The 20,699-nt window shown below is 31.1% G+C and overlaps 2 protein-coding genes across 2 annotated transcripts; both read right to left on the bottom strand.

Annotated features, from left to right (window-relative positions):
• Positions 1-11,366: 11,366 nt before the first annotated feature.
• LOC130811216 (xyloglucan endotransglucosylase/hydrolase protein 22-like) lies at positions 11,367-13,621 on the bottom strand. Its single transcript, XM_057677419.1, has 3 exons — positions 13,106-13,621; positions 12,651-12,844; positions 11,367-11,966 (listed from the first exon to the last, which is right to left on the bottom strand). The coding sequence occupies exons 1-3, from the start codon at positions 13,367-13,369 to the stop codon at positions 11,573-11,575; spliced, it is 852 nt and encodes a 283-aa protein (XP_057533402.1). The 5' UTR covers positions 13,370-13,621; the 3' UTR covers positions 11,367-11,572.
• A 4,005-nt stretch (positions 13,622-17,626) lies between these two features.
• LOC130811218 (probable xyloglucan endotransglucosylase/hydrolase protein 23) lies at positions 17,627-19,754 on the bottom strand. The gene is made up of 3 exons (XM_057677421.1): positions 19,415-19,754; positions 18,940-19,133; positions 17,627-18,202 (listed from the first exon to the last, which is right to left on the bottom strand). Exons 1-3 carry the CDS (start codon positions 19,679-19,681, stop codon positions 17,824-17,826), a joined length of 840 nt encoding a protein of 279 aa, XP_057533404.1. The 5' UTR covers positions 19,682-19,754; the 3' UTR covers positions 17,627-17,823.
• Positions 19,755-20,699: the final 945 nt, after the last annotated feature.

The following is a 20,699-nucleotide window of genomic DNA, read 5'->3' as shown; positions in this document are numbered from 1 at the left end:
AAAATTTTAAAAATGAATTTTGGGGCACTGAAATATTGAAATACTTGCATAGGAACTTATGTAATGCACAAATTTATTAGTATGAAATATATAAAAATATATAATTTTAAAAGAATAATGCAAGTATTTATTATTGTGGTTAAATTTATCGAATATATGACTTTTTCAAATCAAAAATTAAATATTGATTTTTCAAAAAATTATTTATCGAATAAATTAACTTTTCATTAAATTAAACAGATCAAATTTTAGGTTAGGTATATAATATTGCTATAGTAAATTATATAAATATTATACTTTATCTAATTTCGCTTTAATTTAAAAGAAATCAGATTCTAAATTAGGTAAATGTCATTATGTAATCAACTATTATCTAGTAAGATAATTTCATTTCTCAGGGCTTTTTAAGAATGACATTTATTTTCAATATATAAAAATGTATGATTTTAATTTAATGTTTATATGGTTTAATTTGATTTTAGAAAGGTTTCTGTGGTGGGCAATCAATCTATTTTAGGATTAGAAGAATGACAGGGATAAGTCTCAATGATTAAGAAATTATATATAATAGAGTTAGAATAGTGAGATATTTTTCTTTAGAAATAAAAAAAAGAATACAAGAAATTAAAAACAATAGAATTATATTTAAAAGTAAAAATAGAGAAAATTCATTCAAATTAACAAGTGTGAATATTTATTACTACTAAAAAAATAAGTGCAGCGTTTATCCATTTTATTTGAAAAGGTACTTATTTTTGAATTGAAAAAAGTGAACTTGTAACTTTTATAATTTGTTAATGGTGTTAATAAAAATGTGATGGTAGTTGGTGGACTATCATATTCTCTAGAAGGGACAAGTAGTTGAAAAACAGGGCAAGTCCTTTGCAATTTTGAGTGAGTTTCTTGTTTTAAGTGATTAACTGATTATAAGTTCAAAGAATTGTTTGGTATGGAAAATACTCGTACTATCCAACTTCACAAAACAATAACATTATTACATTATTATACTTCAAAATTATTACTGATAGAGTATATAATATGTTATAGGATTTTAATTATCACTCTATATTTTTGTGTTAAATTTTTGTGTGCGCTGTGTTTATTTTGGCTCTAGTTTTACAATCAGGTCAAAATTAGTATTCTTCCTTTAGTTTTTTAACACTCAAATTGATTAAATATTTAACTTTTTTTGGTGCTAATATTTTTTTCTTTTCGAAAACAAGCATCAGGATCATCCTAACGTATGGGACGCCTTATTTAAAAGTCTGATCAAAATCAGTATTTATATGTCAATTTTCGCGACATGCAAATTGAAAAGATATTTAATGACGTTTTAACCGGTATTAATATATTTTTGAAAAACGGACGTTGCAACATCTTTCTGAGATGTCTAGTCCGATCAAATCATATGTCGATTTTCCTGGCTTGTAAATCGAGAAGATATTTAATGTCGTTTTCACTCATTGTTACGACTTTTAAAAAAGTATATATTTTAAAAATTAAACATAAAATATTGTAATAAAATTAAAGCTTAATTAAATAAGTTTATATGTAAATTTAAAATAAATAAGAGGGAGTATTGTATATGAAATTACCAATCTACTTTCGTTTTCTCATTAAAGGTCGATACACAATAACACAAGGTTGTAACTTGTAACACATTTGGAGACTCATCTTTTATTCTTTTCAAGTAGACTCATCTTTTATTTATTTTTTCTTTTTTTTAGGTAACTAAGTGGAAATAAGTTATATAAATTAAATGGCATTCCTGGAGACATTTTAAGATGTCATTTTCTCTAATCTACAACCATTAAAATCCGTCATAATTATCCTTTTTAGAAATTGGATGGCATGTTGTGTCATTCCAAAATTATTGATATGCTTTATCAACATCGTTGTCTAGGAGAGTCTCGTTATGATATATAATTGTTTTGGTAAATGATTGTTAAGTTGAATTTTTTTTTTATTGATTTTTAGCTTTTAGCTGGTTAAAAATCAAAAAAAAATTCTTTGATAAATAGTTTATCGTTTAATTGAAAAGTTCACTTTTTAAGCTAAAATAAAATAACTAATTTTTAAAATTTTTTCAATAATTTTGGCCTTTTAATCCACTTTTTCTTTAATAATCGACCAATAGTCAATATTAAATTTACTAAACATCTTTCAACAACTAATTTAAAGGCTAACAGAATTAACCAACACTTTCAATTATCCAAATAAGCTAATTAAAAAGCCAACAGTCATCAACTAACAATTGATAACCATTTGCCAAACAAACCCAACATCTTTTGGAGCATATATACTATATTAAAAACCAAATTGATGTAAAAGTATATGTTCAAATTTCATTTACCTCTCATCTTAACTGAGATATTTAGCTTCGGGATCAAAGAGATTTTAGCGTTAGAATCAAAGAGATCATATGTTGCTTCCACACTTCGAATCCAATGATTCTTGTCAAAGTGATCATATTTAGTTAATAGTACTTTCATTCATACTAGTTTCGAGTTAGATGATTTGAGAACTTTGTTATATTCTAGCTTTGTTTCATTGTTTTATAGAAAAATTGTTCAGAACAAATTTATTTTTTTTACTGATTTTTAATAATAGTTTAACTTTAATGTTGCTTACCTTTAAATATTGTTCCCTAAATAGTAACATTTTTTGTAGGTTAATTAAAAGCAAATAGTAAAATGACATTTATTTTTTATTTTTTGCGAAGTTTTTTTTTTAGATTTTTATTTTTTATTTTTTATTTTTTAATTTTTTTTTGCTTTTTGAGTTTGCAAAATGACCTATAGGATTATAGCTCATATGCTACTTGGGTGTATTCAACATTATCTAAAATTTAAATTATTCAACATTATCTTTAAGGTAGGTTTTGGTTTAGTTGATTGATATTGGAACATTGTAAATTTAACCCATTTGTCTACCAATTAAAATTAAAAAAAAAAAATTCACATATTGGATCACTCCATGTCATTGCCTCCATGCACAAACTTATTTGTCTATTCGAGCTTATTAGCAAGATTCTTCATTGGCCAAAAAAATTGTCCTCGTGTAGGCATCTCTATTTTCTACAGCTGGCATTTAGCAAAGGCATTATTAGTTTTTAACATTCATCATTCAAACTCACTTGTCACTCTTCTCTTTCATTATAACTGTTTGAAATAGATTTGATAATTTAATATTTAATCAATTTTAGAACTGAATACGACTTAATCCGACTTTAAAATAAATTTAAAATAATGTAAAATCAATGTGGACATAAACCAGATATTAAACAGATCCGAAACACTTAACCCGAAATTAACCGTGAAAACGATCGCCAAATACTTACGATGTTAAGAACAAACAACAATGAGCAAAATTAAGTTTGACAAAGTAACAAACAAGGACACAAAGATTTAAGGAGGTTCACCCAATGATGGCTACGTCCTCCGTGGTGTGTAGTTTATGTTTATATTATATCAAATGAATACAAACAACACTTCAATATGAAGAATTACAATTGAGATAGAGATAACAACAATAGGCTATGTGTTTGGCTTAAGGGTTGTGTTTGATGTGTTTTTATATACTTGAAGTGTGGGTATGAGAGCCCTATTTATAGTGCTAGGTACTTGAAGATGAATGGCTCACATAAATACATAGTTAATTTAGGGTAATGAATACTATGAAATAACTCTAAGAACTTGAAAAGGCATTATCTCAAGAGTCACACACATGAGACTCTTCACCTTAATTTTCATTAACACCAATAATTCCCATGAATACTCTTCACCTTATTACACCCTTTTGGATTCCACAACTCAAGAGTCACACACATGAATTCAACCCTTTAATGTGCACTCAAGTCACACATTAGTATACTATCATTTATAATCACATTAGTATACTACCATTCATAACAATCTCCACCTTGACTTGAGTTCACCCAAGTCACAACATTCATCAATCCACTTCATATTCAAAAAACATACACACCTCAAAATGCCCAAGAGGGCATTATCTCAAGCAAGGAGCTAAACCTACCAAGTCAACACATAACTCAAACTTGGTAGTAGGTAATGACTTTGTCATCATGTCGGCCGGATTTTCCGTAGTGTCAATTTTCTTCAATAACACCCTTTTGTGCTCAACTTCATCCCGGATAAAGTTATACTTAATGTCAATGTGCTTGGACCTTCTATGAAATGTATTTTGATTTCTAGCCAAATGTATTGCACTTTGACTATCACAATGCACACTTACCTCACACACCTTATTGCACATTTCACCAACAAGACCTTTAAGCCATTTTGCTTCCTTGAATGACTCGGCCACGGCTATGTACTCCGCTTCGGTTGTAGAAAGAGCAACCACATCTTGCAAAGATGATTGCCAACTAATCGCCGAACCACCCAAAGTAAACACGAACCCACTTGTGGACTTTCTATTATCTAGATCACCACCATAATCCGAGTCACAAAACCCGGTTAGCTCACTTGAATTTTTCCCATACATGAGACAAACATTTGAAGTATCTTTCAAATACCTCAATAGCCATTTTAGTGCCTCCCAATGTCCCTTACCCGGATTAAACATATATCTACTCACCAAACTCACCGCATGAGCAATGTCGGGCCTAGAGCATACCATAGCATACATAACGCTACCAACGGCACTAGTGTATGGAATTCTTACCATTTGCTCTTCTTCCTCTTTTGTTTGTGGACACAAATTCTTGGACAATTTGAAATGAGAAGCAAGAGGAGTAGACACACCTTTAGCATCATCCATGGAGAAACGTTGAACAACTTTCTCAATGTACTTCCTTTGACTAAGGTATAAGACACCCTTAGCCCGATCTCTCAAAATCTCCATCCCAAGAATCTTCTTGGCTTCACCAAGATCTTTCATATCAAATTCACTTGAAAGCAACTCTTTCAAGTCCTCCACCTTAAGCAAAGAGCTACATGCTACTAGCATATCATCAACATATAAGAGCAAATATAGTAAAGAACCATCTTCAAATTTCTTAAGATAAACACAGCTATCATAAGAACTTCTAACAAAATCATGTGAAATCATAAAGGAATCAAACCTTTTGTACCATTGCCTTGGAGATTGCTTCAACCCATACAATGACCTCTTCAATCTACACACATGATTCTCCTTACCGGCTACCTCAAAACCTTCCGGTTGCTTCATAAAGATTTCTTCTTCAAGCTCACCGTGAAGAAAAGCCGTCTTTACATCCAATTGATGTAACTCCAAATCCTCCATCGCCACCAAAGCAAGCAATGCCCTAATAGAAGAGTGTTTCACGACCGGAGAGAAAACTTCGTGAAAATCAATACCCTCAATTTGAGAGTATCCCTTTGCAACAACCCTTGCTTTGTAGATGGGAGGAATATCACTAGAAGGACCCTCCTTCCTCTTGAATATCCACTTGCACCCCACAATCTTCTTTTTCTTTGGTGCAACAACGATATCCCAAGTTCCATTCTTCGCAAGAGATTCCATCTCTTGTTTCATAGCAATCAACCACTTGCTTGAGTCATTTGAGGCCATAGCCTCCTTGTACGTACTTGGTTCATTTAACCCTTCGACTTCGCTAGCAATGTTGAGAGCATAAACAACATAATCACACTCTTCAATGTACCTCCTTGGAGCCACGATCTTCCTTCTTTGCCTAGTTGTGGACAAAGGAGGAGACCTTTGTTGAACATCATCATTTTTCTCATTATCAACATTGGAGGATTCAACCTCCACTTGTGCTTCATTATCATCATTATTAAAAGGTTTTTCAACATTAGATACAAGCATGCTATCTTCATCAAAAACAACATCTCTAGAAACAATAATTTTCTTTGATTCATTACACCATACCCTATACCCCTTTACACCCACTCCATACCCCACAAAGATACCTTTTCTAGCCCTAGGTTCTAACTTACCATCATTTACATGAATATAAGCTGGACAACCAAAGATTCTAAGACTAGAATAGTTTACCGGAGTGTTGTACCATACCTCTTGTGGCGACTTGAACTTCAAGGCGGTATGAGGTGAACGGTTGATCAAATAACATGTCGTAGCCACCGCTTCGACCCAAAATTGTTTCCCCAAATTTGCTTGATTTAGCATGCATCTTGCCCTTTCCAATAACGTTTTATTCATCCTCTCCGCAACACCATTTTGTTGAGGACGACCTGCACAAGTTCTATGTCTCTTTCGCTCATGTGACCAAGCTTTAAGTACCAAAGTTTGGTGTCACGATCGGACATTGTGCTTGTGGATACATTCGCCGAGCCAAGAATGGTTGAACCTTGAAGAGCATACAAACTCCCATTCAACCTCCCCTTCATCACCACTAGTGAACCCTTGGCTACCTTCATAACTCCACCTTCACAAATGATTCTACACCCGATCTTATCAAGAGTACCCAAAGATAAAAGATTCTTTTTCAAGCCCGGGACATACCTTACATCGGTTAAGGTCCTCACAATCCCATCAAACATTTTAATTTTAATGCTCCCAATCCCAACAACCTTACATGTGGTGTTGTTTCCCATGGTAACATTTCCCCCATCAACACTTTCAAATGTATGGAAGAAAGTTTTGTTGGGAGTCATGTGGAATGTGCACCCCGAATCAAGAATCCATTCATTATTACCTTTGTACTCATGAGTGGCAACAAGAACATCGCCATCATCACTATCATTCACGTAACTAGCATTGGCATTGCTAGTTCCTTCCCTTGCCTCTTCTTCTAGCTTTCTCTTAAGCTTCCAACAATCCTTCTTGATGTGGCCCTTAAGCTTGCAATAGTTACAAGACTTATTTTTGTTTGGCCTCACGGACTTGGACCTTCCTTTACCCTTGTTTCCACTCCCACTAGTGGAACCTTTCTCTTGTGACCTCCCTCTTACAAACAAACCGTCACTAGCATTGCTTGGTGACTTTTGTGACAATTGTGTATCAATGAGATCCCTTTGAGTCAAGGCATTCTTCACATCATCACTACTCAAATTATCTCTACCATAAAGTAGAGTTTCTCTAAAATTTTTATAAGAAGGGGGTAAAGAACATAAAAGATAAATTGCCAAGTCTTCATCATCAAGCTTAACATCAATGTTTTGTAAATCCATAACAATGGAACAAAACTCATCCAAGTGAGGTTTTAAAAGTTTACCTTCCTCCAAGCGTAAGTCGTAGAGTCTACTCTTCAAAAGTAGCCTATTGGTAACACTCTTGGCCATGTAGAGTGATTCCAATTTCTCCCATATACTCTTGGTTGTTGTTTCTTTAACAACCTCTCTTAGAACTTCATTGGATAAGCATAATTGGATTGCCGATAACGCCTTTGTGTCTATCTCTTCCCATCTCGATGCGGACATTCCTTCCGGCATCTTCTCTACACCATCAATCGCCTTGTGCACACCATTTTGAATCAAAATGGCTCTCATTTTGACTTGCCATAAGCCAAAGTTTACATTCCTATCAAACTTCTCAATATCGAGCTTCATTGTAGTCATGATTTTCAAGTAATAATTTCTTAAAACACCGCAAAATAACCTTGGCTCTGATACCAATTGAAAACGATCGCCAAATACTTACGATGTTAAGAACAAACAACAATGAGCAAAATTAAGTTTGACAAAGTAACAAACAAGGACACAAAGATTTAAGGAGGTTCACCCAATGATGGCTACGTCCTCCGTGGTGTGTAGTTTATGTTTATATTATATCAAATGAATACAAACAACACTTCAATATGAAGAATTACAATTGAGATAGAGATAACAACAATAGGCTATGTGTTTGGCTTAAGGGTTGTGTTTGATGTGTTTTTATATACTTGAAGTGTGGGTATGAGAGCCCTATTTATAGTGCTAGGTACTTGAAGATGAATGGCTCACATAAATACATAGTTAATTTAGGGTAATGAATACTATGAAATAACTCTAAGAACTTGAAAAGGCATTATCTCAAGAGTCACACACATGAGACTCTTCACCTTAATTTTCATTAACACCAATAATTCCCATGAATACTCTTCACCTTATTACACCCTTTTGGATTCCACAACTCAAGAGTCACACACATGAATTCAACCCTTTAATGTGCACTCAAGTCACACATTAGTATACTATCATTTATAATCACATTAGTATACTACCATTCATAACAAACCGGATGACCCGAATGAACACCTCTAACCCTCGGTATCTGGTAGTTAGTACTCCTTTTGTTCTCTATTAATATTCCTATAAGAAATGCTCAAGAAAATTAAGAAAAATTAAATTAGTTAGATAATAAATATATTATTTTATTAAAAAATAGAGTTAATGGAGTAAAAAAATGAGAATTATAAGTTTTAAAATTAAATATAAAAGTTAATTTGAAAAAAAATATTAAGACTGTAACATTAAAAAAAATGTTTAAATAAAATTAGTAGAAATTAAACATATAAGAATCATAAGCAATATAAAAATATTACAATGATATTAGTAGAAAATATATGGGGATCATAATCATAAATAAAATACTTAAATTATATTTAAAATTTGTGATATAAATGAAAATTTTTTTTAAAAGGACAACCTATAAATGATCTAAAATAACAAATGAAAATATCATTAAATAATGAAGTACTTGCGTCCACCAACCTTAAAGCCTTCTGCATTTCCATATGAGCTCGTCTTGTATAGGAATAGGACATAGGAGTATTAGCTTGAATCCTATCTATTAATTGGCCGTTTTGACACTTGTCTTTTCTTTTTGTTAAAATGAACCAACTCACACGTCAATCTAAATTGAACTTATCGATCATCTTATCAAATTACTTTGCATTTTGTATAAAGACATTAACGGTCCATTTGGTAGGTGATAATAAACGATGGTAATAAGAATAAAAATTTGTGTATTTTTGATTGAAAAATCTCTTGACTACCTTGATAGCCATGCTTGTCCAACTTCAATCACTTTATTTTCTTCATAAAATTCATTGCAATGCATTATTATTGGGTGAGGGCATATTAGGTTGGTAATGGAAATTTGTAAATAAAAAACTTTTTTTTGATTAAAGTTTCATCACCATGGGAATGACATGGAATTTTTAATGAAATTTTATAATATGAATTATTCCCATTACCACCATTTAGTACTACTAACCAAACATGCCATAAGTATAGATTTGAATCTTCTCACTTAATTTTGGAGTAGTGTGCCTTCAGCCTTGTGTGCTATGTAGACTTGTGCAACGGGCCAGGGGTCTATTGGGTCTCTGAATCCGCACCTTAAATATACGGGTTTCAAACAGGTTGTGTTTTAAACGGGTTTTCAATCACACATAAATAAAACGGGATAAAATGTGTTCTATATGAGCCTTTATTATCACTACAACATAATTTGCTTTTGGTGGGATATATTTAACGACATTTAATTTAAATGTCGCTATTTTAAATTTCTAATAGTATATATAGAGGATTTAGTGACATTTATTAGAGCTTTTAGCAACATAATAAAAAAATCACACTAAAACTTTTTGCGATATAGGAAGTAGTGACATTTCTCACAAATGCCACTATAGACTACGGTAACGATTACATATGCCACTAAAGACCAAATAAAGAGTCGCTAAATCACTTTATAGTGAAACTTAAAGTAAAAACCAATAATTATTACAATAAAAATATGAATCAGTGGCATATTTTTAATGCCACTAAATACAATATCGCAAAAAGTTAAATTTGTTGTAGTGTATAAACAGACCGAGAAGGCTTGATCCAATCCGATCCGACCCATTAGATCGAGTCGAGCAAAATTGCTCGGTTGAGACTATGGCCACAACTTTGAAAAGTCGCAAAAAATGTAGCCATGTAATTTTCAATTGTTAATATCTTTAATCATACATAATAAAAATTATAAAAAATTGATATTTAAAATCTTGCATTGAGACAAAATTAAACAAAATCACACTTAGTTATATTGTAACTTATAAAATAAGAATAAAATATAAACTAAGACCGATTAATAAACAATGCCTACAAAGCAATTGTTGCAAAATATTAGGGACAAAGGAACCATCTACCAAGAATTATGGGCTATTTATTACTCCCTCTATTTCAGTAACATTGTTTCATTTGGTTTTTTGACACTATTTACAGTTCACTTTTAATTTATATTTTATTCTTAATCCATAAGTTAAAACATAGTCAAGTTAGTTCTTGTTTGATTCGTCTAAATGCAGGAATTATTAATATCAACTTTTTTATAATTTTTAATTATGTACAATTAAAGATATTACAGTTTCAATTATTATGTTGGCAAATGTGTCCGAACTAAATGGAACAAAAAAGGTGAAACAAAGAGAGTATTTCATTTGGAAATTATGGGTTATTTTAATTAAAGTACTACCAAGTTGAATAGAAGTACTAACTTTATTTTTGGGGCGTTTTCACATCAGTTCCTGATATATACGCAATTCTTTTCTGGAATTATACATTGACACTTCTTTTTCTTTAATTAAGATAGTTGTGATTATGATCATACTCAATATATTTAGTTTTTTAAAATTATAATCAGATGAAGGCTAAACTATACTCGTACGAGAGAATGTGGTCAAATAATTATTCAGTTCGAGAAAGATCTACAAAGAAAAACAATGTAAAAAGAAGATAAGATGAAAAAATAATCAATGTATACTAAAAATTAAAATTAATACACATAATATTGAAGTTATCAAAAGTATTTTTCTTTTCAATGGAAATTGAGACCAGTGATTGAGTACTAAAGACCGATGAATTTGATGATGAATTAATTACTTAATTACATAATTAAAAATGGATGCACATAATTACACCTCCACTAATGCACGATCACATGGCATACATCAATTGAGTTATGACTTATGAGTACCCACAAAGGAGAAATCTATATATATATATATATATATATATATATTAGTAACAAAGATAAGGTTCATGTCAAAGGAAACACATAAACATAAGTAATAGGAATATATGTTTGATGCAATATAAGAAGGCACTCTCTAAAAGTATCATTTATATAGTTTCCCAAATTTATATGTTTTTGTCTTACCAACTCATAATAATTAGTATATTAATTATTTCGATAGGTTAAAGATTTATATTTTTTTTTAATTTCGAATTATAATGGATTTAGTGTGCTTATTATTTAAATACGTAAAGTTGTACATATATATGTTTATACCAAAATTAAATACAATTTCTTTATTAGTATTATTTATAAGAATAAGGTTGACTATTTCACACCCTTCAAACCCCACCCTATGTGAAAACCATTTAATGTTATACATTGGGTTAATGAAATGTGATGGTGACTCAAAGTAATTAGTAACAATTAAACTCTTTTAATAAAGATTGTGTCCAATATCAGATACATACATAATAACTAATTTTTATTGCATACATACTTCTTTGTTATACAAATTGAATAAATAATAATTTTTTTTACGCACAAAAAAATTTCTTACAAAAACAATCACTATATATATTAAAATTATATTACACTATCCAAGCATAAAATTGATTCTTTGAACTTATATAGTAGTAGTACACTCCTTAGGAAGACCTTGGGGGAACCTTCGAAAATCAGTGCAATAATTATAAATCATATAATTCTTCTGCACCCAACGGAGCCTGTTTTGGCTCCTACCATCGAGCAGTTGGTTGATCCAGCTAGCTGAGGTCGCATGAGGGCCTTTGCAAGAAGATCTACCGTTGGACCAAACACATGCATTTGCATTGTAGTTTCTATAAGAGGCTGTAAATGGGGCCTTAGACCAATTTGTCTTGACTCGACCACCTTGTGTTGCCCAATCATCTGCATTCCATAGACTCGAGTAAGCCCTCATTGCTTGCCTTTTGGGGAATGGAACTCCAATTGATTCCATGTTCTTGAATTCTCTTATGGGTCCACCGTCCACGGAAAATCTTAAAACAAAGATGATAGTTTAATTAGTTTCATAAGATGATATTAGACTTAATTACATCACAAAGGGTTATGAGTTTGCATCTCTTCCACCTTTTATTATTTATTTAAATATTCAGCATCATATATAAGATAGGTCTATTTTGAATCAATATGTATTCCTTACGTGTGACTTCAGCCAATGACTTAGACCAACTCAACCAAAAACTTAATTTCGTTGTCGAAGCCTTATAATATATGTTTTATACTATATCATAGTAAATTTAAGGGCTCGTTTGGTTAACAGTAGTAATTGTTGGTAATGAGAATGTTTTACAGTGTAAATTTTCATATGTTCATGACAATTTAATGGTAATGAAAAAATGATCATAGAAAAGTTTTTTGTTCACAATTTTTCATTACCATTTAATACCACATTTTCAAATGATAATTCATTTAAAAGAAATTTGTGAAAAAAAAAGATTCTTAAATGAGAATAAGCATGAGCATTAAATTTTTCAAGAGATATTTCAACCAAAATTATACTAACTTTTCATTATTATTCTCACCATTTAGTATTGATTAGAAAACTAATCGTTACATTTACAACTAATTTATAGAAGGTTATTTGAATTTTTGTAGAGCTTTATCAAAAGGATGAAAAGTAATGTCGCAAATAAATAATTTAGTGAAGTTGGTGAACTTACATTATCCTTTGAGGGTTCCAAAGGATGGAATAGGTGTGGAAATTGGCAGTTGGATCAAACCAAAGCCGGAATTGTTGCTCTCGACCACCTTTTCCATTGGCAAAGACGTTGGTGTGAAGAGTATAAGGTTGCCCGCTAACATTACCTAAGAATTCAAAATCTATTTCATCGTGTGCTGGTCCTTGGGATGATAGCTGCCACAAAGTGTCAACAATGCTATTAGACTCAAACTTTTGTATTCTAACTAGTCAATTTTTGATAATTCGGGTAAGCTAAATAATTCCTAAAGGCAAAGAGGAAGGGAAGCTTAATTTTTCTTGTTGGCAGTAAGAATCAAACTCCTATTATAAGGGTAAAAGGAAAAATCCTCGACTAATAGATTAACATACGATGCCCATGAAAGATGACTTGCAATATGATTTAAAGAAAATAACAAGGATTAGAGATATACTTACATAATAGGTGGTTACAGTTCCAGCAGAATTGTCAGGTACGAGTTTAATTTGCATATCGATTTTCCCAAACAAGTATTCGTTTTTAGACTGAAAACCAGAGCCAGAAGACTTATCGAGTGAAAGCGTAAGGAGTTGGCCATTGTCTAGGATTTTACCACGGCCATTACCCCAAGTGATGTCGATATTTTGGTAGAAATTTCCGGTAGAAAAGGCCGAGGTGACTAAAGATAATACAAAGAAAATATTGAAGAGCGTAGAAGTCATATCTATTCCGTAAGTTACTAAGATTTACAAGTAAATTTAGCATCTAAGTTGGGGTGATGAGTAGTGTGCATGGAACTAGGATATTTATATGCGTACTAGAATGGACTAAAGCCAAGGGGCGGCTAACGAAGTTGTTAAGAATGTGCGTCCGGATGTGCCTATGTAATGACTATTACTCTGTCCCGCATGATTCGAAGGAATAATAAGGCCAAAAAGCAATAGTGTGGATAAGATGTAAAAGAAAAATGAATTTTGTGGGGAAATTAGAAAATAAAAGTTAAAATAATTGAAAATTTATGTAGTACATACTTCTTTAGATTTGTAATAGTTTTATACTTCTATTTTTCATGCTATTTAATACACGATTTTAATATTTAAAATCTTTAGTTTCATATGATAAAAATTCTAAAAAAAGTTAATATTATGAAATATGTATTAAGACGAATCAAATAAAATTCCACTTGACTATGTTTTACATTGTACATAGAAAAATATATACTAAATAAGATCAATGGAAGAATAGTAGTTGCCACAGTAACTATAACAACTATTAAAATCTCGAGGAAATATTTAATTACTCTAATAGGTATACTACTAGTACATTCAAAATCAAATAATCCGCATTGACCAAACATAAAATTTAATAGTGGGGGACAAGACCCTTTAGCTAGGTGTTTATTTGGATGCGCAGGCGGATTTCAGGTATAATATTTTAGTTTGTGTTAATTTCAGTTTTTTAATATGAATAAATATTTTGACAATTTTACTTTGATTTTTACATATGGTCTAATATCGGGTCAGATTGGATCATACTTGATTTCGGATAATCTGGTCAATTTTAAATAATTTTATTTTTAACCCCTTGTTACGTGTATAAAAGTATAAGAATAAGAAACAAAGAGTCGATTCACGTCTTGAAAAGGAAATGTAACAATTTTTCTTGAATAAATAAAACTTAAAAATATAACAAATTAAAAGTTATAACAATTTTAGTATAACTAATGAAACTAAAAATATAACAAATTCAAAAAGACATTTCAAAATAACAAGGGATTATAACCGCCGATAGATTTGCATGGATGCGGCACCAAATGGCAAATAATATAGTAATAGAAGCACTTTTGAAAAAATTAGTGGTTGTGGGCATTAGTCAACAACCCCAATATTGGGCAAGGGAGGTGATCAAAGTTGCCGCCTTGCTCTAATTCTTAGGCCCGCGTGCGGATTTTGTGCGAGCACACGGCAAATGGAGCCAAGGTTAAAGGACGGTGCCTTTTAAGGAAGGTTCAACAAACCAAATGCAAGGACTAGATTATTGTTTTTTTTACAATTGTAGTGATTACTATGCACCAATGGAAAAAGTGGATAGCCGTAAGGCACTCATTACTTGCTAAAAAAACATTTGGATTAGTTGGGGGTGGGGGAGGGAAATGAGGGACCATTTGTAATAGTGGATACAAAATGATGGGGAGAATAAAATTTTAAGGAAAAGCAGATGGTTTGTGGTTAGTAGGGATGACAATGGATCTTGGACACGACCCGGATTTGTGGATTTAGATCCGTTTTAATGGTTTGGATCATAAAATTTTGAATCCGTCGGATTCAGATAGGATCCAAATCCGTTTTAAAATGACGGATCTGGATTCGGGCTCAAAAAATACCCGCATCTGGACCCGTGGATTTTAAGGATCCTGTTTTTTTTAAAAGACCCTTTAAAATAATAGATTGCAATTTGATTTACTTAATAAACCTAAACTACCTAAGCCTAATCCCTTGATTCTGTAAGTCTATAGTACTAATATACCTATGTTAAATTAGGCTGGACTTATTGTGAATGCCAGCATGTTAACGGGGGACACAAGTGCACACGTCAAGGAGATATATACCATCCCAAAACCATATGGCAATGGGAAGAAGGTCTCTAATAGCTTATAAAGCGTGTACACCATTTTCAATTTATCGATGTGAGATAACTCATCCCAACACCCTCCCTCACATGCGACCCCCGTCAAGTTGACGGGGGTTCGCATGTGGGAGTAATCAATTAGGGTAGGAACGCCATTCTTTTCGAACCTACCATTTTTAAATTGTTGATCGAACCATCGGCTCTGATACCATGTTAAAATAGGCTGAACTTATTGTGAATGCCAGCACGTAAACGGGGGGACACAAGTGCACAACCTAAACAACCCAAATTCCCCAAATCCCACTCATCTTCATCCCACACATCTTCTGTTCTAATAACATTATTTTTGTAGTCAGTAGTGTTATTCATGACTGCACTCCTTTTCATTTTAATTTGTCTCACTGTTTAAAATAAATTCATGTAAAGTATGGGTATTTTCAACAATATATAAAGTTGTGTAATGTTATTTTGCATGAGAGATTGTGTAGTAATATATATTAGGAAAATTTCACATAGTAGCATCCAGTTTTCATGAAATGCCAGTAGAAGCACTTTTAAAAAAAAATTCCACAAAGTAGCATCCAGTTTATGCACAAACTAACTGCCGTAGCATTTTTCGTTAGGTTCTTGTTAAATTCTTTTTACTTTATTATTTTGTAAGTTTTTTTCCACATGGTAGCATCCAATTTTTGTATAATTCACAATTTTAACTTTAAATTCACCAATTTAATGTTTTAAATAATGCCAACAATTTGAATGAAAACAAAATTATTACAACATTGATGGGCGTTAATGAATAAAACGGTGAATTAAACATTAAATTGCTGAATTTAAAGTTAAAATTGTAAATAAAAAAAACTGGAAGCTACCATGTGGAAAAAAATTACAAAATGATGAATTAAACGGAATTTAACAAGAACTTAACGGAAAATGCTACGACAATTAATTTGTGCATAAAGTGGATGCTACCATGTGAAATTTTCTTTTAAAAGTGCTATCACTAGCATTTTCTGAAAACTGGATGCTACCATGTGGAACTTCCCTATATATTATTATCGTTAGTTGATGAATACAACTCTATCACAATCTCAATACAATCAAAAATTCATCAAACAAGCAAAAATAAGTTGGACCTGTTTTGAACCCGAATCCAATACTGGATCCGCAAGATCCATGAAATCGGAACTGAGTCTTGAAATTTCAAACCTACGGATTTGGGTCTTGCCTCTGAAAACAAATCTGGATCCGAGTCCATCTGGACCCCATCCAGATTCGAGCCGTTGCCATCCTACTAATTAGTAAGCCTCCCTTTACTCGTATAATGAATTAGACAATATCTTTTATGGCATATTAGGAAAATTAAGTAAAAAGTAATAAAGTCATATAAGATGATATATATTTTAATGAGTGAGTTTAGCTAATAGTTGATACGAGAAGTAAAAATGAGCGACATTCATGTAGATTGAACTTTATGTTTATTTTATAATTTATTTAAGTTAAAACGGTTTGTGATTAGTGTATGGAGAATTGTAGTCGGTTATCGAATCAAACTTATTTTACCTAAATTAAATTTGATTCAGCCAAATCAAACTTGTTTTAACTAACTATATTTGATGCAACTAAATTATATTTTTTTGATTTTGTTGAATCAAAGTTATTTTTAGCTAATTTGATTCAACTGAATCAACATTTATTTTTCCTAAGCTAAACTTGATTCAGCTAAATTAAACTTATTTTTATCTAAAATAAACTTGATTCATCTTAACCAAACTTATTTTTAGCTAAAAAGAATTTCTTCGAAATACGAGTTACTGATTGAAAATTGAATAAGAACTTAATGAGTGACTTTTAAACCCTTGCTTTGGTTCAACCACTGTATGGTGTAAGGATGAGAATGAGGATGAGCGGTTGTTCGAAGTTTCAACTTTGATACAAGTGTTTGTGATGCTACGTTTGTGCAACATCCACTATCAACAATTAGCGAACAAATCTTATGCTTGATAGTGTCTGCTGATTACTTTCTATAAATGTTGTTGCCGGTTGTTTCAATGTTGTTATATGGTTATCTCTACTCAACCATGATCTTGTGTAACTTTTTAGTTCCATAAATAGCCTTTTTGAAATATTTTATAAGTGTGAAATATAAAAACAATATAGTTTTTTACCGTTATAATTACTTATAACCTTATAGTAATTATTTTCGTTTTAAAGTGATCATATATACACGACATGTTGTTCCAAATAAAATAATGAGGCAAATATAAAAAAAGTGGGGCAATCTAAAAAAGACAAAGAAGTAAATTGAGAGGAATAGAAAGAATACTCCTAGAAATTCAACTTAAAAAACAATATTTATCTCCAAAAACTAAGTATAAATATCATTTCATAGAGATTATGATTACAATAAAATAATTAATCATTCTTATTTATAAACCTTTTTGTACAAAAACGAATCAATACCAAAAAAAAAAAAGAAAAAAAAACTAACACAAAACATTAATTAAAGCATCAAACTCATGAAGAAAAAACACATTTGGGACAGTAAAAATTAAGCGACGGTACATTCTTTAGGAAGACCTTGAGGAAACCTTTGAAAATCAGTACAATAATTGTAAATCATGTAGTTTTTCTGAACCCATTGCATTCTACTCTGTCCTGTAGTGTCTAGCTGTTGGTTCATCCATGAAGATCCAGAAGTGCAGGAAGATTTTCCATTGGCTACAACACAAGCATTAGCAATGAAGTTCCTGTAAGAAGCGGTAAATGGAGCCTTAGACCAATCTGTCTTGACTCGACCACCTTGTGTTGCCCAATCGTCTGCGTTCCATAAGCTCGAGTATATTCTCATTGCTTGGTTTTTTGGGAAGGGTACTCCCATAGATTCTAAGTTCTTGAATTCTCTTATGGGTGTTCCATCTACGGAAAATCTGTTAATTATTATAGATTAAATAATTGAGGTTAGTAATTTTAATACTGTAATAATAAATAAATTTTAAATTTGGAGTTTATGGATAGAGGATTAAGGGTATTTCAGAAATATTTGAATTTTAAAGTCAATTACTATAATATAATAAATATATTAGAATACATATTTAAAACTTTAGAAATATTAACTTTTCAAATTATAAATAATTGTTAAGTTGGGTTATTAAAGTATAATTCTAAAGTTATTTACTTTTTTTTAATAATTTTATTGCATTTCATAAATTTTTAATTGCTAAGAAACATAAATAAAATTGATTTGGGGCTAAAGATTTAAAATTCTTTTTTTTGGGCTTTAATAGACTAAAGTAAAATAACTCATTAAATTCTAGGAAATTGCACAAGACATTTGCTGGCAAATTAATCAATAACAGTGGTCAATCGGAAACAATCTTTTTAATTTGTTAGTTTTATCATGCACATGGATAAGTTTGCGTACATATAACTTTTTAAAACTCACTCTAAGTAAAGCCCATTTAATGACATTAGAGTAAAGAAATATTAATGTTGCTAAAAAATACTTAGGGTCAAATTTCATAAATTATAGAACGTAATAAACACTTAAAAATATATTGTTGTAAAAGTCAACCACTAAAAAATTACAATTTAAATTGGTTAGGATTTTTCTTAGTTTATGAATTAATAAAGGGAAGTTTGTTAGTGTTAAAATAAGTGTACTTACACAATCCTTTGAGGATTCCAGAGGATGGAATAGGTGTGGAAATCCGTAGTTGGGTCGAACCAAAGGCGGAATTGTTGTTCTCGCCCACCTTTGCCTTGACTAAATACATTTGTATGAAGAGTGTAAGGTTGACCACTTACATTACCCAAGAATTCAAAGTCTATTTCGTCATGGGTTGGTCCTTGAGATGACAACTGCATTATATAAAACATTTGAAAGTGTCAACAAACTTAAATAATCAATAATGAGATAATTAGAAAAACGTATAAGACTAACTAAACAACCAATCTAAAAGTACTTTGTACTTCAAATTGTAATTTTGTAGTATAAAAAATATAAGTTGTAATAGAGTGTATAAGAAAATTTTAAAAAGTGCAAGTGAATTCAGTAGATTTATATTTTATGTGATTATGTATATTTTTAAGCACAACACTGATAGGGACTGATTGAAATAGTAAAAAATAGATATACTTACGTAATAAGCGGTAACAGTTCCGGCTGAATTTCCAGGCACGAGTTTGATCTGCATATCAATTTTTCCAAAGAGATACTCGCTCTTAGATTGGAAGCCAGAGCCGGAGCCCTTATCTAGTGAAAGGGTAAGAAGCTGGCCGTTATTAAGAATCTTAGCACGGCCATCACCCCAAGTAATATCGAAATTTTGATTAAAATTACCGACAGCCGAGGCCGTGGCAATTAAGAAAACAAGTAGTACACTGAAAATAAGAGAAGAGGAAGCCATTTTAGGGTATATAGAAGTATTTTGTAGTAGTAGTAATAGTTGATTTAAAGTTTAGTTTGATGATAATAATATGTGCATGGGAAGGGTATTTATAGTAGGATTGTATAAAGAAGAAATAAATATCAACGTCAAATGTCAAAAAAGGGATAAGGGTGGGCGAGTAGTGAAGTTGGTAAGCAAGAAAAAGAAGAACGTAACAAGGAAGGTTCAAGTAATGAAGGTGAAACAGCTGTTGCCTTTACAAAGGGCACTAAATTACATTTGACAATAATACAAAACAATTGAAATTGTGACCCTATTAGCTTTCCTTCCTTTCCTCTCTTCCATCACTTTCTACAAGATACTTTCTTCGTTCTTTAATGAAATTTCCACAAGGAATATTTATGAAAATTTAAAAAAGTAAAATCATTTTTATAGTAGATACTTTTTCTATTTTTTTTATTTGTCCACTTTATTTTTTTTATGTATTTCAAAGCAGACTTTGAGCTTTGATATCTCATAGTACGTATAATAAAAAATTATAAAAATTATATATTAAAATTCTTTGCATCAAGATGAATCTAATAAGATCTCACATGAATATTTTTTTTTTGTATATACTTCAAAAATCAAATTTAAATTTTTTTCTCATGAAGTGGAAAACTTAAAGTGGATAAACAAAAAGGAATGGAGGGATATATTATTTTCAATAATAAATTTGATGGAGGAAAAAAGGAGATCATAAAGATTAAAATATTTTAAAAGAAAGTTAGTGGAAAAAATATAAGGCCCACAACTGATAAAAAAGTATTTTTATAAAGTAAATGAGAACCATAAAGAATACAAAAACGTTAAAATGAAGTTAATGGAAGATATGTGGGACCATAAATATTATTAAAATTTTAAAATGAGGATGAACAAGGTTATTTTTGTCTAAAATTTGTGATATAAATAGAAAGATTCTTTATGGTAACAACAAATAGAATACCCCAAATGACAAATAAGAACTTCTTTAAGGAACGGAGAGAGTATAATATAT

This window comes from Amaranthus tricolor, chromosome 4 (genome assembly GCF_026212465.1).
Source record: "Amaranthus tricolor cultivar Red isolate AtriRed21 chromosome 4, ASM2621246v1, whole genome shotgun sequence".
NCBI lineage: Eukaryota > Viridiplantae > Streptophyta > Magnoliopsida > Caryophyllales > Amaranthaceae > Amaranthus > Amaranthus tricolor.
The sequence above is the reverse complement of the archived record's forward strand: the minus strand, read 5'-3'. Positions and strand labels throughout refer to the sequence as shown.